Source organism: Muntiacus reevesi, chromosome 7, assembly GCF_963930625.1.
Source record: "Muntiacus reevesi chromosome 7, mMunRee1.1, whole genome shotgun sequence".
Lineage (NCBI taxonomy): Eukaryota > Metazoa > Chordata > Mammalia > Artiodactyla > Cervidae > Muntiacus > Muntiacus reevesi.
The window spans coordinates 98459665-98479232 of NC_089255.1; the positions used below are offsets into that span (position 1 = coordinate 98459665).

Below are 19568 nucleotides of genomic sequence, written 5' to 3' on the forward strand. Positions count from 1 at the left end.
GATTTAAGCTTATAACTGTGCAACTTTTGGCTTTAGTGCAGTTACTGAAGCTTGGACTCGTGAGATTGAGTTTCATTAATGTGACTTTTGCACCTTAGGAACTATTTCTACTGAAACTAACCCTTGACAAGTTGACAGTACAATCCACATTTGCCTGTTTTCATTGAGATTAATGTCAGATACATTGAAGTTAATACACATCCGATTCTTAAAAAAAAAACAACCCTTATGTTAATTAATATTTTCTTGGAAATAAAAAGGTTGGAGTTGTTTTTAGTGCCTGAGAAAGTAAACTAACAATCTAGTATACATTGATTTATTTAGAATAACTTACCTTTTTTTATGCCTATCACTGAAAGAAAATTTGAAATAAAAATGTTTGAAAAGTAAGGATTTTTCTTTTTTTTTGGCTTTAAACGCTTATCCTAGGCAACCCCTTTCTTAACCATATTCCTAATCTTTTGAAGTTAAATTGAGGGAATATGGCCATACCCTTCTGTAGCATACCCTGCTGTTACTGTTATGGCTCGATTGGACCGTCGGCGTTGGATCTGAGATCCTATTAAGTTAGGCGGAGCACTGTGCTGTGGTGACCTTGAGCAGCCACACTAGACAGAGTATCTTTGGGTTCAAAATAAAACACATGGCAATCAGCTGAAAGGAAAACTGTGATGTAGAAAACTTTTATCTTTAGTTTTGATTTTTGCTCTGTTTGTACCCCGCCCCACCCCCGCTCTTCTTGGCCTCGTCACGTGGCTTGTGGGCTATCAGTTTCCTGACTGGGGCCTGAACCCAGGCCGTGGCACTGAGACTGTAGAATCCTGACCACTAGACCCCCGGCAGCTCTGCTTTTACCCCTTTGAAGTCTTTATTTTAAACTACTCAAAGCACCTGCCAGCTCCATGCTTTATATTTCTTTCCCTGTATTCAAATAGGTTAGAACCTGATATTTTACATGCACTGAAATTCATACTGTTTTTTTTTTTTTGTCAATTGAGTTTTAAGCCTTTTATCTCCATTTACAAATGGAAGACTTTATTTCCTGATAAAGATATTTCAAATACTGTTAGAAGTATTTTGGGGAAGCAGAGAAGCAATTTCAAATCTTGAAATCATACATGCCTCACGTTCATTCTGAAGGTAAACTTAGGTTTGCTATGTAGGAAAAAGAAGCCTGAAGGAGCCCTATAGATCACCAGTTGAGACCCATTACCCTAGTAACTGCGAGGTTATGCTGGTTTGATTTTTTTTTTAATTATAGTAACTTTTCAGTTCTGGAATCTTTGCTGGCTAACTCTGTCTATAACCTACGAGACTTTTTGTCACTGTTTTCTGCCAGGATCTCATTGTTCTTTAGAATCAACACCCATAGCTGAGGCCAGAGTTCTGCTGCCTCTTGCCTTCTGCTGCTTAGTAGGTGGGACCAGGGATCGGGTAACAAGCTGAATGTGTGATTCATGGATACCTGGGCTCAGATTTGTTACTTTTATCTGAGGTAGGGGAAATGACGGAAAAACTACAGAAATCAACCATGTTTGCATATTGTAGAGTTAATTGAGCAAGTAGAGAAATTTAAAATGTGACTTGATTAAACTCATAGAAACAGGGAGTAGAATGGTGGTTACCAGGGTGTGGGAGGTATGTGGGGAAAATGAGATGTTGGCCAAAGGGTACAAACTGTTAGTTACAAGATGAGTAAGGTTTGGTGATCTATGTATGCTGCTGCTGGTGCTAAGTCGCTTCAGTCGTGTCCGACTCTGTGCGACCCCATAGACAGCAGCCCACCAGGCTCCTCCGTCCCTGGGATTCTCCAGGCAAGAACACTGGAGTGGGCTGCCATTGCCTTCTCCAATGCATGAAAGTGAAAGGTGAAAGTGAAGTCGCTTTGTCATGTCCGACTCTGTGCGACCCCATAGACAGCAGCCCACCAGGCTCCCCCGTCCCTGGGATTCTCCAGGCAAGAGCACTGGAGTGGGCTGCCATTTCCTTGTCCAATGCATGAAAGTGAACAGTGAAAGCGAAGTTACTCAGTTGTGTCTGACTCTTAGCAACCCCATGGACCATGGATCTCCGGATCTATGTATAGCATGATGATTATAGTTAACAATATTGTGTTATAACAATACTGTATTATATACTTGGAAGTTGCTGAAAGAGTAGATCTCACCACACACAAAAAAGTGGTAATTATGTGAAATAGTGGAGGTGTTGGCTAATATGATGGTAATCATTTTACAATATGTTAGTGAATCAAATCAACATGTATGTCTTGAACTCACATAGTGTTATATCTCAATTAAAATTTTAAAAATAATAAAAAATGTGGCTTGAATAGGCAAGCATAATTATGAACTACAAGCGTTTTATGTAAATCATTTACATTTCATATTTGATTTTTAATCCTATACAGTAGCTACTACATGCATATTGTTAAACTTTACCTCATCAAGCGTTCATGTGACTTGAACACTTTTATTTGCTGTTGTTACTGTAGTTATGATTCCACAATAAAGTTGTAGAGAAAAAAATGCACTCAGAATCCCACCACTGAACTTAATCACTGATAGCACTTTCATGTAATTTTATTCTCTATGTTTTTACATGGATATACTTACAAATTTGTGTTTATATCTGTTTTTAAAAAACTTACATCACAAGGATTTCTGGGTGCCTTTAAAGTAACAAGACTAATTTGTTAAGGGTTTCCTGAAAAGCAGATGTTATAATATTGGCATATTATAGTTAGAAATTATATTTTAGTCTTAATAAGTAGATGTTTCTTATATAGAATAGACCTCTGTTCCCATTTATAAAAATGAAGAGTTTCTTAATTACTGCTTTTGCTTAACTGATAAGGCTGTTGGCAAATTTTTTTATCCTCTGTCCAAGAAACTGACATTTCTCTTCCTTGGCTGAATTTTTTTTTGGTAGAATTAGATGGAGCGACTCTAGAAAATGTGGGGCCAGTGATTAGAGATTAAGTGTTTACAAAAGAGCATCTGGCTCAGCTTTTAATCTACTATCCAGTTTGAAATTTTGTATTATTCATTACAACTAAAACTTTTAGCTCTGGTCCAGAGATTATAAGCTTTGGAAATGGAATTTTGGTATATGTGGATGTAATTCAGTAGCAGAACTAGGAATCAGATCTAAAGTGATTGGTACCTAAGATGGGAATCAAATGTGATTTTAAAGTGAATTCTGCATCCATAGCTAACACATCTAAAAAATATGATTTTCCCCCTACTTTTTGTAAAGCAGTTAGGTTTAGAGAGGTAGGCAGTTCTTCATGTTCTGTTTCTACAACTTAGCATATGGTCTACATAATGTGTAAAGGTGTATAATTTTTTAATATTTCTGATTGATGTGAAAGCCACTGAGGCTGTCTTGTTTTAGAAATAAATTTTATTGCCCATACATGTGTATGGAAGGCAATTAAATATGGTACTAGTTGTATAATTTAGCTTCTTGAGAGTATGAATAAATAAATTGAGAACTGTATATAATTTTTAAAAATCCCATTCCTTCTCACAGGAAGTAGTAGAGTAAGTAAACTTCATTCCTTTGTTTTTGTTTTTTTACGTTTTGTGGATAGAGCAACTTGCTGAGCTCCGTCAGGAGTTTCTTCGACAGGAAGACCAACTGCAAGACTATAGGAAGAACAGCACTTACCTTGTGAAGAGGTTAGAATATGAGAGGTAAGAGTCTGCATGTGGTACATATTTATCGATTTTGAGTATTTGTCCAACATTCAGACAATTCATTTCTTCCTTTCTGGAGTCTCTTTTTCTTCTCTTCTTTCATTTTACTAAGTCTTTTAAATTCCTTTTTATTGTCTTTGTACGTGTCTGTGAAATCTATTTTCTTTTATTTTGATAGCTTGAAGAACATGAAAATATCTCTTACAAGGCATGTTGAATGTACCCTTGTAGTAGAGTTCATTGTAAGACAGAAAATCTTGTAAGAAATCACTTTTACAGTAAAAGGTATTTTTTAGGTCTGCACACCAAAAATTAGAAAGATTCACCATATTTTAAACTATTTATCCATTTCTGACATCTTACTCTTGTAGGTTGTCAATATGCATCTACTACATATGTATTTTTCAATCTAGTAGTGTTCAGTAATTTTCCATGTATCTTTAGGATTAAAGATTGACATACTTACAGGTAATGAATTATCCCAGTGTATTGGTGTGCTGGAGCTTGTTTAATCTCTCCCAGTTGCTGGACCACTGTAGGAGTTTTCCTTTTCTCACTGCTCTATCAGCTACAAAAATCTTTGTGCAAAAAGGATTTTTTCCCTCTTATGTTATTTCACTGATTATATTCTCAAATACAGAACTTCTGAGATAGAATGTTTTATTAATCTCGTCACATATATGAAAGATTGCTTTGTAAAATGACTATACTAATTTATACTGTAAATGTTTCCCTGTAGCCCCACCAACATTGACTTTTATAATTCTAACTTAATTTCACTAGTATAGGAATAAGGATAGTACTATATATACATATAGGAAGCTTAATTTGCATTTTAAATGGTGGGAGGTAACATTTTTCTATGTATTTATTATTTCTATTTATTATTATTTTCTATGTATTTATTTAATATATACATTTATTCTATGTATACATAGAAAATACATTATTTTCTATGTATTTATTATAAAAAATACGTATATTTTATATGAATAATCTTTTTGTATTCTTTGCTTGCTTGTCCAGTTGAAATTCATAATTTTATCTGTTTTGTGCCTTTACATTTTGTTTTCTCTTGCTGGTTGCATTCTGTCTTTTTTATTAGTTTCTTCCGTTCTTGCTCTTTTTATGTTTTAGGCTTTTATTATTGTGTTGAAAGTATTGGGTTGGCCAAGAAGTTAGTTTGAGTTTTTCATAACATCTTACAGAAAAACCCAAATGAACTTTTCGGATAATTCAATATTATTTGATGACTCACCTGTTGTAACTGCTTAAAATTTCTTTCTAAAGATTCATCTTTCTAATTTCTGTTTTTAAATTAGCTTTATCAATATTTTTATCCTCTATTAAAGATTCAGGTATTTTAAGAATTTTGACTGTGAGCTATTTTCATATCTGCTCTTTGTCCTTTCGTATCCACTCTCCTGCTAACTGAATGCTTTATCCATATAGACGTATATTTTCAACTTCTAAACATCTTTGCGAATTAACCCAAGATGATATAGTCTAAAAGAATGACTTTCTAATTTAGTTTTCAGTGTGGACAACAGATCAAGGAGTTAAGAGCTCAGCATGAAGAAAATATTAAAAAGTTAGCAGACCAATTTTTACAGGAACAAAAGGTAAATTTTAAAAATACTTAAAATATGTTCTTGTTATAAATCTTATAAATTAGAAGATAAAATTTGTATTTTTGTCATAAAATGTTATATTTTTAAGTATTTTAGCCTATGTAATTCTAAGGATGACTTTAGTGGCTTTAGTACTGAGTAAATTAAACATTTGCAAAAATATAACCTCAGCTCTTAAAACTAATTTTGAGCTAAATAACTTTTACCTGACTTTTAAAAGTAATTTTTGCTATTTATTTCTCAGTTTGTGAGTGGATAATCATGTTACTGAAAAATCAGTTACTTCATATTTTATGCTTTTGAGAAATAGGAAAAAAAATTGAGAAACTTTAACTTGTCAATCAATCTTTGTTGTTTTGAATTCCTTTCTTAAAATACAAAAATAAATGCTAGCCACTATTTTCATATTTTGGGGGTGGCAGAGTCTTTTATTAAGTCATACAGTTCCAGTAGATAAATATTATGGAAGTCTTGCTAGAAATAGAGGGGATTTGTCTGAGACTTACAAGTCATCAGGACATTCCCCTTGCACACCCTGTGGTCCAGTCTGACTAGCTGTAATCTGTGCAGCCTTGTGGTTTAGAGTAAAGAGAGACTGAATGGTGAAAAGTGTTTTTCTTGGTCCTTGGTAGTCTCTCACCTAAAGGACTAGAAGCCAAGGAAACCAGGTTTTTGCTCTCTGTTTTTTCACCATTTCGCAACATGATATTGAGGGCATCTTTTTTTTAAACCCATAAAGTGAAACAGCTCCTGTCTGTCTGCAGCCTTCCTTGCAGAGACGTGGGGTCGGTTGCGGGGAGATGGCAGGCACGCGTGAGCTGCCTTAGTGGAGTGAGGCCTGGGGGCAGCCAGCAGATACTGTTGAGACCCTGCGTGCAGAGAGGGCCATAGCAGTGGTTTGGCCAAAAGTTTGTTCGTGTCTTCTTTAAGATCTTAATGGAAAAACCTGAATGAGCTTTTTGACCAACTCAGCAGGACCAGAGGCTTGCTGTTGCAATTGTGGTATTACGAGCCCAGTATATAAATAATGGGATAAGTTTGTTCTCTTCCCCCAAAAGCACGTATGTCAGCTTTTTCCTTTCTCCTGACAAGTGTATTTCTCTCTTTCTGCTCTTCTATTTTAGCCTATTTTTATATTGTTAATTGACTAATATCCTGCCCGTTCTTTTTATCCTGCCCTAAATGGAGCAAGATGGAGAAATGGAGGTACTTAACCTTTAGTTCTCTTAGGAGGACGGCTTTCTAGGATGACACACCAGCGCCTCATTCTACTCCTCTTCCTCAGTTCCTGTTCTTCAGCTACCATGACTTGATTCTGTGAAATCCGAGTTGTTTTTCATAGGAACAAATCCATTATAAGCTATAAGAAACAAGCATAATGTGTGTTCAGGGATTTTTTTTTAACCAAGTACGTGCCTGTCTTAGAAATTACTCTAAGGAAGTGGTCAGCAAACTAAGTGCAACCTCCTGCCTTTTTTTCATATTGCTCATCAGCCTCCCAAAAGTGGTTATTGCATTTAAAAAATGGTTAAAAAATCAAAAGACTATTTTGTGATGTGGGAAAGCTGTAAGGAACTCAAATCTTAATGTCTAGAAATATAATTTATTAGAACACAACCACACTCATTGGTTTACTGCTTTCATGCTATTACAAAGGAAGATAAATTGTTACAGACCAGAGGAGACTTGGGTTTCCCAGGTGGCTCAGTGGCAAAAAATCCACCTGCCAACTCAGGGCACGTGGAAGACACAGGTTCTGTCCCTGGGTTGGGAAGATCCCCTGGAAAAGGAAATGGCAGTCCACTCCAGTATACTTGCTTGGAAAATCCCCTGGACAGAGGAACCTGGCAGGTTACAGTCCCTGGGGTTGCAAAGAATTGGGCATGACTGAGCACAGAGGAGACTTAAGAAGACCTGAGTACTTAAATGCAATGTAGTAAAAATGTAAGTAAATAAATAAATTAAATAAATGCAACATAATATCCTGGTTTGGATCCTGGAACAGAAAAAGGCCTTAATGGAAAAAGTAGTGAAATTTAAATAAAGGCTGGAGTTTAGTTAATAATGTGCTAATGTTGTTTTCTTAGTTTTGCAAATGTATCGTGCTAATGTGATGTTAACACTAAGGGAAATTGAGTGATTGGTAATTGCTTTTCTGTAAATTTAAATTATTTCAGAGTAAAAAGTATGCTTAAAAAAGAACTAAGTGGCCTCCTTACCAAATCAACAATATTGTGTTTAGAAAGCCATCCTATTTTATTCATTGTATTTATTATTGTCCATTCACAGAAAACTGTTGCATTAATAATGAATCAGAGGACAATATCTTTGTTAACTGCTTTAAATGGAGAAGTATTTTGGACCAGTAGTTTGTTGACTTTTAAGTTTTGTTTGTTTATTTTATTTGTATAGTAAAGCAGTGGAGTACTTACTATGGAAGTTGCCTTACACTGTGGCATTATAGCGAAAATGCAGAGATGCAGGATGGCTTAGGTTGTGTACCTCATGGGTTTCTGACCTTTGGCCTTTATACCGATATGTGCAGAAATTTCAGTTTATCATTTCACGCATCAGCAGTTAAGCTCTGAGAATTGGCTGTAGCTTACCAAGTTCCCAGACACTGTGGGAGTAAGAAGGATGGTTTGAATCCCTTTCCACACTTCTCCAGCTTTGTAATTTGAACAAGCTATGTAACTTCTTTAAACCTCAGTTTTATTTTGTTTTCCTTAAAACTGTTCATTTATCTCTATTAGGATAGGCTTCAAAACAAGTTGCAAACTATGAGACATGGTAGAAGTATTGACATCATCTGCCTGGTACACTGGAATACTTGATGGTCAAAGCGCCAGTTCTTTATTGTGACAAATTCTTACCATTTGGCCCTTGTCTTTCTAGAGTTCCTGTAGATTTTTAGTACTGTTGTTTTTTTATAATGTTACCAGTGATTGCATTGCACAGTGCTTTAGAGTTGACAAAGCATTTAATGTTAATATTATTATGCATTAAATACTAATATGGCAACCCAAGCATGTGTACTTGATTCCATCCCTCTTCCAGTTTTCTGTGAGACAGCTCAACCAGGATAAGGGAAAACTGGGTCCCCAAAGAACTGAATCAGGCTTGATCATAACCTGCAGAGTCAAGCTTCCCAGGAGGCGGTGTGGTCAGGTGAGGTAGCTCTCAGGGGGCCCCGGCTTGCGTACCGTCCTGCCATCCTTGCAGTGCTTCTGTGGCCGGTCACCGGGGAAGGAGTTTGCCTCTTCCCCACCCTTGCTGTTTCTGCCTGGAGAAGAGCCCGACAGTGCCGTAGCCATCGATCCCACTTGAGGGGGCAGCTGTGTGCCGGCCTCCTGCTGTCTGCTCTCCTGCTTGGTTAAGACATGCCGTGCAGAACCCACGCTGCCCCCAGGCCTCTGCAGCCACCTCCGGCACTCAGCAAGACTGTCTTCTGACAGGGCCACTCTCTCAGCATAGCCAAAGGGCATTATCTCTGCCTGACATTTTAGGCCATTTGTTGTAATTTAGAGACTTAAAAAAACTTATTCTTTGACTTCATATCAGGTATAAAAACTGAACAAAAAAATAACATCATATCCCACATCTCTGCTGCTGCTGCTAAGTCATGTCAGTCATGTCCAACTCTGTGTGACCCCATAGATGGCAGCCTAACAGGCTCCCATCCCTGGGATTCTCCAGGCAAGAATACCGGAGTGGGTTGCCATTTCCTTCTCCGGTGCATGAAAGTGAAAAGTGAAAATGAAGTCGCTCAGTCGTGTCCGATTCCTAGCGACCCCATGGACTGCAGCCCACCGGGCTCCTCCGTCCATGGGATCTCCCAGGCAAGAGCATTGGAGGGGGGCGCCAGTGCCTGCTCCAGTCTCTAAGTGTTTGGAATTTGGACCCATGGTATGGAATTCAAAAAAATGAACTGTTTCAGAATATTTAGTTAACACAACTAATGTTCAGTTGTGTCAATAGCTTAGCATTTGGAGCTGAAAAATACTTACTGTTAGCAAATCTTAATCTCACAGCAAGAGGCCCACAAGTCTGAATCAAAAGGTGGAAATGAATTGGATGCGGACAATCATGCAGTGCCTAAAAACATTCCAGAAGTTGCTGAGAACGGTGCAGGCAAGAGTGAAGAGCCCTCAAGCCATCATATTCCACGCGGGAAAGGTATTACTAGTATTTTGTGTTAAGAGGGCATTGACTTCTTCTCACTCTGAAGTGAACATTTTCAGTCATAAAGAATATTGTTTGATTTTACTTCCATTATGTTTAGGTATCTGTTTCAAATTTGGATCCTTTAACAGAGAAGAAAAGATAATAAGTCTATAGAGTTATAGCTATGTTGAAAGCAGGATTTATAGATACTCATTGCATGGAGCCCACTGCTTTACAAACTGATTGTTACATTCCTTCAATGTATGTAAGGAAAATTACAGAATTATATTTTTGTTACTTGAGCAGAACAAATCAAAAGAGGTGGTGATGCAGGCATGCCTGGAATAGAAGAGAATGACCTTGCAAAAGCTGAAGATGTTCCTGTTGGTAAGTAAAAGTTACTAGATGTTAACTGAAGCAGTCATCTTATTTTCATGAGACTCTGTTGTTTTTGTGAGTAATACCTGAGAAAAGTCATATATATCTTGGGGACCAATATTTCCAGCTAACTAACTACCCATTAATTCCCAGAATATAATTGTTTTGGATATAACTTTTAAGGAAAATTTTGCTAAAGTGTATAAAATACTTGTTTTTGCCTGAAGAGTCAAACATATTTGAACTTTTCCTTGATGACTCAGAGTTATTGCTCATGACAATTATGCTATATGTTCAAGCTACTTATGTTTACTAAAAGTATGTGTGGTTTATTTCTTTCAGGCTAAATGTTCCTAGATTGCGGTGGTGTTTAATACGGCAGAGTAATACCCTTATATAGGTTTTTAGGACTTGGCGTGTCAGTTAATCACCCTATAATTTAAACAGCCTATTCACTTTTTTTTTTCCTACTTTTATGGCCACTTCTGTTCAGTGTATGTCTCTTCATTAATATGTCTGCTTCTTTCTTTCCATTTGGTCTGTATCACTGCTGCTGTCCTAATCGCATCAGTTTTTTTCATGTCTCTGTTTTTCTTATCATTTCTGTGTTTCTTAGCTATCATAGATACCCTTCCATGCTGACTCCAGTTTATTATGGTGAAAAATAGGAAGTAACAGCATATCTTTGGTTCTTCTTCACTGTTTTCATTCCTTTTCAATCTCTGTGATTATTTCTATGGTTATAGGTCATTGTTTGAGGCTGAAATTGCTGAGTGTCTGAGGTCCAAATGAATGAATGAATATCAACAGCACTGCAACCTAGGAACATTTAGCCTGAAAGAAATAAACCACACGTACTTTTAGTAAACATAAGTGGCTCAAACATAGCATAACTGTCTTCAGCAATAACTCTGAGTCATCAAGAAAAAGTTCAAACATGTTTGACTCTTAAGACAAAAACAATTAGTCCTTTCCTTTGCATAGTTTTGCTATCTTCTCAAAGTCTTTCATATTATTTTCTTTTGAGTTGCCAGTTCACAGTGTATTCCCACAAAGAGAAGTTCAGGGCGAGAGCAAGAGCATGAGTTTATAAATAAGGAGTAGGATGAGCATGGTTTTTTTGTAAGGCCATGAAGTTATCCAGTGATTCTTAAAGTGTGGTCCTTGAACCAGCAGTGTCAGCCTTACCCAGGAACTTGTTATTTAATAGAAACACAAATTCTTAGGTCCCATTCCAGACAGACAGCATAAGAAATTCTTGGAATGTAGCCAAACAGTCTGCGTTTTAACAAGCTCTCCAGGTGACTTTGGTCTTTGCTAATGTTTTAGGACCACTGGCTTAGATGTTAAGGAAATATTGAGGGCAAGGACCATGTATTCTTCTGAATTTTTTCAGTACTTACCCTAGTCCTAGACTCACTGAGTTTTAGGTTGATGAATCTCTTTATATTGTGCTTACTTTTTAAAAATTAAATGAAAGGTTCTTTAAATTCTATAGTGCTTTACAGTTTTCAAAAGTCTCACACATGATTTCATATAATCCCATGAAATAGCTGTCTTTTTCCACCTGCCCTCATATGGCCCCCTTTTTCCCCTCTCCCCACTGGTGGCCACCAGTGTGCTCTCTGTTTCTGACTCTGCTTCTCGGCGGCTTTTTTGTTTTAGTCACTAGTTTGTTGTAATTTTTATATTCCACATGTAAGTATATCATCCAGTATTTATCTGTCTCTGTCTGACTTACTTCATTTAGCATAATGCCCTCCAAGTCCATACATGTTGCTGCAAATGACAAAGGTTCCTTCCTTTTCACGGCTGAGTAGTATTCCTGTGTGTGTGTGTGTGTGTGTGTGTGTGTGTGTGCGCGCACGCACATGCGTATGTTTGTGTGTGTGCACATGTGTGTGAGCGTGCATGTGCATGCGTGTGTGGGTGTGCGTGCGTGCGCGCGTGTGCATGCATGTGTGCGCACTCATGCATGTCTGTGCGTGTGTGTGCATGTGCGCATGTGTGTGGGGTGTGTGTGTCTGTGCATGCGTGTGTGTGTGGGCGTTTATGTGTGTGTGTTTGCGTGTGTGTGGGCATGCGTGTGTGTGTGCATGTGTGTGTGTGTGTGTGTGTGTGTGTGCGCACGTGCGTGCATGTGTGTGTGTGTGTGTGCGTGCATGTCTGTGTGTGTGTGCGTGTGTGCATCTGTGTGTGTGTGTGTGTGTGCGTGCATGTCTGTGTGTGTGTGCACGTGTGTGTGTGCGTGTGTGCATCTGTGTGTGTGTGTGTGTGTGTGTGCACGCACACCACTCTTCTGTATCTGTTCATCTGGTTTGGGACATTCAGGTTGCATCCATATCTTGGCCACTTGTAAATAATGCTGCTATGAACATTAGGGTACATGTATCTTTTCAAATTAGTGTTTTTGCTGTTCGGATATTTACCCTGCAGAGAACTACTGGGTCATATGGTAGCTCTGTTTTTAGTGTTTGAGAAACCGCCATACTGTTTTCCACAGTGGCTGCACCAGTTCACATTCCCACCAACAGTGCACCAGTGGATTAATTTTTCTTTACTTTTGATTTTCTGTAATCTGAAAATGATATGCTGTGAAGTAGTCTTTTTGTTTGCTTGTTTGGGCGTTTATCTTGCTCTGTGTTCTCTGAGCTTCCTGGATCTGTAGTTTGGTGTGTGACATTAATTTGGCAGAAATTGTCAGTCATTATATGTCAAATATTTCTTCTGTTCTTTTCTCTCTTCTCCATCTGGTATTCTCATTACACATGTTACACTTTTTATAGTTGTCTTAGGTATTTGGTTCTGTTTTCTTCCAGGCTCTGTCCTCTTTGCTTTTCTGTTTTGGAGGATGCTATCGATAAGTCCTTTAACTCAGAGCTTCTTTCCTCAGTTTTGTCTAGTCTACTACTGATCCCATCAAAGGCATTCTTCATCTCTGTTACAGTATTTTTGATCTCTAGTATTTCTTTTTTATTCTTTCTAGGATTTCTATCTCTGTACTTTCATTGCCCTTCTATTCTTGCATGCTGTGCTTTAAAACCAGTAGAGTTCTTAACATCTCAGTTACAGTTCTTTTAAGTTCCTGGTGTGACAATTCCAGCGTCCCTGCCGTGTCTGTTCGGAAGCTCACTCCCTTTTCAGATTGTGCTTCGTGCCTTTCAGTGCGCCTCGCATGATACGGGGCTTCCCTGGTGGCTCAGAGGTTAAAGCATCTGCCTGCAATGCGGGAGACCTGGGTTCGATCCCTGGGTCGGGAAGATCCCCTGGAGAAGGAAATGGCAACCCACTCCAGTATTCTTGCTGGAGAATCCCATGGACGGAGGAGTGTGGTAGGCTACAGTCCACCGGGTCGCAAAGAGTTGGACGTGACTGAGCGATTTCACTTTCACTTTCAGCAAGATACACACACCAGGATACATGCACCAGGGAAGCGGTCCTGCTGTATTGTAAGGCGGCAGTGAGGTGTGGGGAGGGGACGCGCTCTCTAGTTCTGCGACTGGCTCTCAGGCTTTCAGTGAGCCTGTGCCTCTGGATTCTGAACTTCACAAGTGTTTCTCTGTTTTTTCCTTCCCCTCTTAGATGGGACATGGTGGCTCAAGTGAGCTAGAGTTGGGTATTTTCCTTCCGTAGGTCACTTAGACTCTGATAATGCCCTAGCACGTTAGGTGCTGTTTAACTAGTTTCTGCAAAGGGCAGACCTTATTAAGAGCGGAGTGCTTTCTCTCCTTTTGCCCTCCCACAACCCTCAGGGGGTTTTCTCCAGTATTTACCAGGGAATCTACTTGAGCTCCTGGAGGTAAATTCCCTAGCTTTGTGGGAGCCCCTCTGTGACTGAGCCCCTTAGAGTTTTAACTCTGAGCTGTCCATACTCAGCCTCTGACATTTAACCAGACACAGTTCAGGTTTCCCTACGTGGCTCTGGCTTCTGTGGGAGTTTCTGTCCATTAGTCTTTCCTGTAAGCCAAGACTCCCTGTATTTGCCTGTCTCTCTAATATGATGGTAGCAATTTGCCCTGTGTCTTTCTCTTTCTTATGGACCCAGAAGAGCTGTTGATTTTTCAGCCTGTTTTAGCTGTTTCCTTGTTGCTAGGATAGAGTGGCAACTTTTAAGCTCCTTATATGCAGACCCAGGAACCAGAAGTATTCTGGATTAATTTTGAACCTCTGGACTGTTGGTGCTTAGCTTTGAAAATCATTGTTTGTAACAGTTACTGTTAATTATTTAGAGAAGTATTTTTTTAATACAGCCACTGGTGAAAAGAAGCTCTGAGCTGTGCAGCCCGGCAGAGCACACAGAGGGAAGCCCTGCTGCGTCTTTGCGCCTTCAGCTCGCAGCGTGCGCGCCTTGCACACCCCCGGCACCAGTACATGTGTGCGGTTGCCTTTCCAGAGTACCCTCAGCAGTGGGGCGGTGGTCTCTAGAGTCAAACTGCTGGATTCAAACCCTTGGCTCTGTCTTTTCACAGGCATGTGACCATTTATTTGCCCTTATCCTTATCAATGAAATAGGATTGTAACAGTGTCAACCTCATAGGGTGGATGCGAGGTTTAAATGTAAAGCACCGAGAGGCTTGGTGGTAAAGAATCCCCCTGCCGAGCAGGAAACACGGGTTCGATCCCTTGATTGGGAAGATCCCCTGGATAAGGAAATGACAATCCACTCCAGTATTTTTGCCTGGGAAATCCCATAGACAGAGGAGCCTGGTGGGCTACAGTCCATGGGGTTGCAGAGAGTCAGACACGGCTTAGCAGCTAAACCACCACCACCAGGAGCAGTGCCTGGTGTACAGCCTGGGCCGTATATATGACCAAGCCTAGCTGCCATTGTGATTACCATGATTAGTTTATGTCATTAGAAACATATTTTTATCTCCTAGTCACTCCTTTTATTGAGTACTGTCTTTCCTCCCTGAAGTAATCTATGTAATAATTCTTTATACCAGTACACGTTCTGGTGTGTATGTGGAGTCCCTAATGCCTACAGAGCAATAATCCCACAGAGGAAATAGAGAAAAGAACACATCCTTGTAACTTAAAAACCGACTCTTTGTTAATGGCAATTTTGTTTACGATAGCCAGGACTGTACTAGAAACTGTAGCGGAGCACTGCTGAACCGTCACTCTGAAATGGCCAAGGGGGATATAGCACGTGTCTGTGGTCAGCGTGATTCTTGGTGCTTCAGCTTCTCAGCTTCCAGAGACAGAGAGCCAAATCCTAATGGGTTTGGTTTGTTTTTAATGTTGGTTTGGACAAGGTTTTACAGGAGTCTTGCAGTTTTAGATTTAGAAACATTCCAAACATATAGAAAAACATAGAGAACAATATAATGAATAGTCAAGTATCCACTGCCCTCTAAACATTAAAAAACACAAAAATAATGTAACATCTTGCCACATTTGTTTCAGATATTTCTGTTATTGATATTATTGTTAAAGAAAAAAGACAGCCGATAAATTGAAGCCTCCCTGTGTCCCGTTCAGGTCCCAATCCTGCCTCTTTTCCCCAGATACACTATGATGTCTGTTTCCCAGATATCTATTCTCCATATATATATAGAAGATACGCTATGCTGAGATTGGTGTATATCAATTTACATACATTTTTTCTTTTTAGACTTTAATGCATTTGTAAACATCTATAAAGCTACAAAGTATTGTTTTGTTAGCTCCTTAAAATTTAAGTAAATGATGTCTTGGGACTTACCTGGTGGTCCCGTGGTTAGAGCTCCGTGCTCCCAGTGCAAGGGGTGTGGATTCGACCTCCAGTCCACGAACTAAGATCCCACATGCCATGTGGTGCAGCCAAGAGATAAATAAATAAGTAAATGATGTCTTATTGTGTATTATATTCTCCAGCTTGTTTTTTCCCCTCAGTATTTTGCTTTTGAGACTTGCCTGTATTATACCTATGACTTTTTAACAGTTATAATATTTCTTTTACTATATGAATATACCATCACTTATCTATTCATATGTGATAAACAGGCCGTTTCCAGTTTTTTGTTATTTGAAATAGGTAGTACAGTGGACGTTCCTAGACACATGTTTTCTTGTGCACATGAGAGTCTCTGGGTACTTCTAGTGTTTGATTAGTACACTGATATAAAAAGGTGAGGCTGCTGTGGACCTGGCTCTCCTGCGCCCTGCCCAGCCTCTGAGGGCTGAGAGCGGCAGCCCAGCAGCCTGTTAATCTGTAATCAGCCCCTAGCACAGTGGCCGCAGAGCCCAGCACAAGGGTGTGACCCTAGAAGTAAAATTCTTGCTTTAAGGGTATCTTCACCTTTACCATTCTTATATCAGTTTACATTTCTGCTAGTGATACGTGAGTCTTGTTCATCCACATCCTTGCTAATATTTGGGTTTGCTCTACTTTAAACTTTTTGCCAATCTGAAATGATATCTTAAATTTGCCTTGGTATTAATTTCATTAAACATCTCTTCATGTTTTTGTTGGCCATTTTTGTTGCCTTCTGTAATTTGCCTGGTAATCATTTTGGCCTATTTTTCTATTGGATTATTGGTATTTTCCTTACTGATTTTTAAGAGTTCCTTAACAGTATGCAATGCAAATATTTTTCCATGTTATGCATATCAATAGAAAGGAAAACCTTACATCTTACTTGGAAATTTACTCAAACTCAGTAAAAATTGCCTCTAATGATTTACTATGGGGGAAAACTCCTTAAAGATACAAAGATTTTTTTAGGTACGTAAGCAATTGGAAGTTCTTTTCTAATTTAATAACTTACACAGAAAAGTAACTCCTTTTGGTTTTCTAATGTTAGGTAGAGCTACCCTATTTATAAAATAAGTGATTTTCTAGAACAGAAGACTTCTACCTTGGCTATATATTGGAATCATGGTAAGTTAAAAAAAATAATGACCAATGTTTGGGTCCCACTCCAGAGAAGTTTATTGTGTCTTTAATGTGAGAGGCAGCTAGGTCTCTGAATGTTTAAATGCTTCATAAGTGATTGTATTATGTAGCCAACCTAGAAAACTACTGCCCTCAGAGGATTCTCTAGGTCTGCCTTGCCCAGTACATTGGCCGCTGATCACACGTAGCTGTTTAAACTCAGTAAACTGAGTAATGGGCTTGCCTGGTGGCTCAGAGGTTAAAGCGTCTGCCTGCAACTCGGGAGACCTGGATCTGGAGAAGGGAATGGCAACCCACTCCAGTATTCTTGCCTGGAGAATCCCATGGACAGAGCAGCCTGGTGGGCAACAGTCCGTGGGGTCGCAAAGAGTCGGACACGACTGAGAGACTTCACTTACTTTACTTACTTAAAGTGAGTGAAACGACACTTTCACTTCCTCGGTCACACTGGCCACGTGTCAAGCAGCTAACAGTCGCGTGGCTCCTGGCTCTTGTGTCAGCGCGGGTGTGGGACTTCTCCACCACTGCAGAAAGTCCTGTTGGTTAGTGCTGCTCGAAGCTGGCCGTTGGGCCTGTTTCTGCGGAAGACTGAGGGCAGTGATAGAAAGGTGTCTTTTCATTACATAACTTTTGAAAACCTTTTGAATGTTGGTTTCAAATTTTCATAAGGTAATTTTATAAGATACCTATTTAAAACATAAATATTTTTAGAATATTAAAAAGAGAGCATGAAAAAAAAAGAGAGATCATTACAGTGATATTTGAGAGGAGAAAAAGGGCAGGTCAGTGTTGATTTTGTTATTTGAGGACGTGGCCTTTCACTCAGAGCTGTGACCTCTGCTTTTAAAGTAGGACTTGTAGCATCTCATTTGAATGTGTAAGATGCCTAGTGAAGGCCCTGCACTGTGGCTGGCTCAGACATCCAGTTGGCTCCAAGCACTCTGTGACCTCTGTTATTTTTTGTTCAACTCTCAGCACTGCAGCAGGCACTGTGTTAGGTCCGATAGAGTCTCACACTGTGTAGTCACAGCCCAGGCCTGGGTCAGAGGCCCAAGGGGAATATCCATGCGGATTTCTGTCCCCCATTTCACCGCACACAGCTCCTTTTTCTGTAGTGTTTTGTCCTACGAATTCCAGCCACCTCAGCAACCCAGTCTGCCTCCTCTACTTACTGAGACTATTCACCTCATCTGTATCCCTTCTTTCAAGGATTGGTTTTGTACTGCTGGTTGTCCAGTGCCTGAAAACAGTAGGCGTATCTATTTTGTCTTTATTAAGAATTGTTCAGGATGTGAGAGAAGATAAGCCCAATACTAGTTATTATGTCATGGGTAGCAGTAGAAATTCATATTACTTTTTCAAATTATATAAATGGATTTTTCAGTGTGAAAGAATTTCAATTCATAGACCAGGTCTACAGAGCCATATGAGAACATTTTATTAGTCTCTGTAGACATGTATGTATGTTTCTTAGAGGGCTGAGATGGTCTCACTGGCCAATATTTGAGCAGTTACAAGCATCCTGTATCTGTTCATGTACACAGAACAAAATAAGAATGTTGCGTCATTGTTTTGAATTTAATGTTCGTGCTTCAGAATTACTATTTTAATGGGTAATTATTGATCAGAATTTCATGAAATTCCAAAAACATTACTCTAAGTAAACATTCGTCAGGATTCCTGAGTGTGAGCAAACTCTGTAATCAGGAGGCTCAATAATTTGGTTAGGGCTGGTAGTTTTACATTTAAATGTTTTTGTTTCCTTCACCCTGAATCTCGGATTCTTTTTTCATTTTAATGATAAATGCTTAACTTTGACAACTCTAAAAACTTAGTATATGTTGAACACCTACTATTTTCCAGGCATCTGTCATAATCTATTAGCAAATATTCTCACTTAAATCATGTAGGGAAAATAGCATTATTCCTTTTTTTCAGATGAAACCTCAGGCTTTAAGAAACTAGGCACTTGAGTCTTACAGTTAGTAAATCATAGATCCATGATTTGAACCCTGGTCTAACGCCAAAGCCCATACTTTTTATTCTGTCTTTTATTCTCTTAGTTGTGCAACAGAACCACCTTTGGAACTATTAATAGGCACAGCTTCCTGGGTACCATCCCTGTATTCAGTGTATTCAGGGTTGCTGTATTAGTTGCTAAATTGTGTCCAACTCTTTTGCAACCCCATGGACTGCAGCCCACCAGGCTCCTCTGTCCATGGGATTTCCCAGGCAAGAATCCTGGAGTGGGTTGCCATTTCTTTCTCCAGGGGATCTTCCCAGCCCAGGGATCCGCCTCGCGTCTTCTACGTTGGTAGGCAGATTCTTTACCCCTGAGCCAGCTGGCACGCTCGTGTCAGGGTGGTGGCTGTAAAACTGTTTGTTGCCAGAGCTGAGCACCACTGCTTCCGAGTGCCATTCCTTCTGCACAGGCACTGGACTATGAAGCCCTGTCAGTCGGCAGTCTAGGAGTGTGAACATTTTAAAGGTTGTTGCTCTGCCACTGAAATAAGAAAATGAGAGTGAAAGGCAAGGCCAGTTTCTTGTTGACTTTCCCAGTAGAGGCTGCAGCTGAGAGCTAGCAGAGAGGTTGAGGAGGATTAACCCTAAACTTCCTGTTACTCTTTTTTTCTCTCTTACCTTTTGTAAGCTTATCAGCCAGGTTCTTCAGAAATAACTGCTTTGAATTTTTAAGTCAAGTAGTAGATATGCCTCATCTCTGCTGTTGTGAGTTTCCGTCCCTTTTCTGTGAAAGGCACTACCTCCCTCCCTTGGCTCTGAGAGTTGCATGAGATAGAGCCTGGTCACACTCAG

The 19568-nt window shown here is 39.4% G+C and overlaps 1 protein-coding gene across 2 annotated transcripts in view; it reads left to right on the forward strand.

Annotated features, from left to right (window-relative positions):
• The window catches only part of GOLM2 (golgi membrane protein 2), an 85224-nt gene that overhangs the window by 37759 nt on the left and 27897 nt on the right, over nt 1-19568 (forward strand). For both annotated transcript variants that reach the window (XM_065941552.1, XM_065941553.1), the window contains exons 3-6: nt 3596-3698; nt 5233-5323; nt 9364-9508; nt 9803-9883. In XM_065941552.1, the coding sequence (XP_065797624.1) occupies nt 3596-3698; nt 5233-5323; nt 9364-9508; nt 9803-9883 (420 nt within the window). The remainder of the gene's footprint in view (nt 1-3595; nt 3699-5232; nt 5324-9363; nt 9509-9802; nt 9884-19568) is intronic.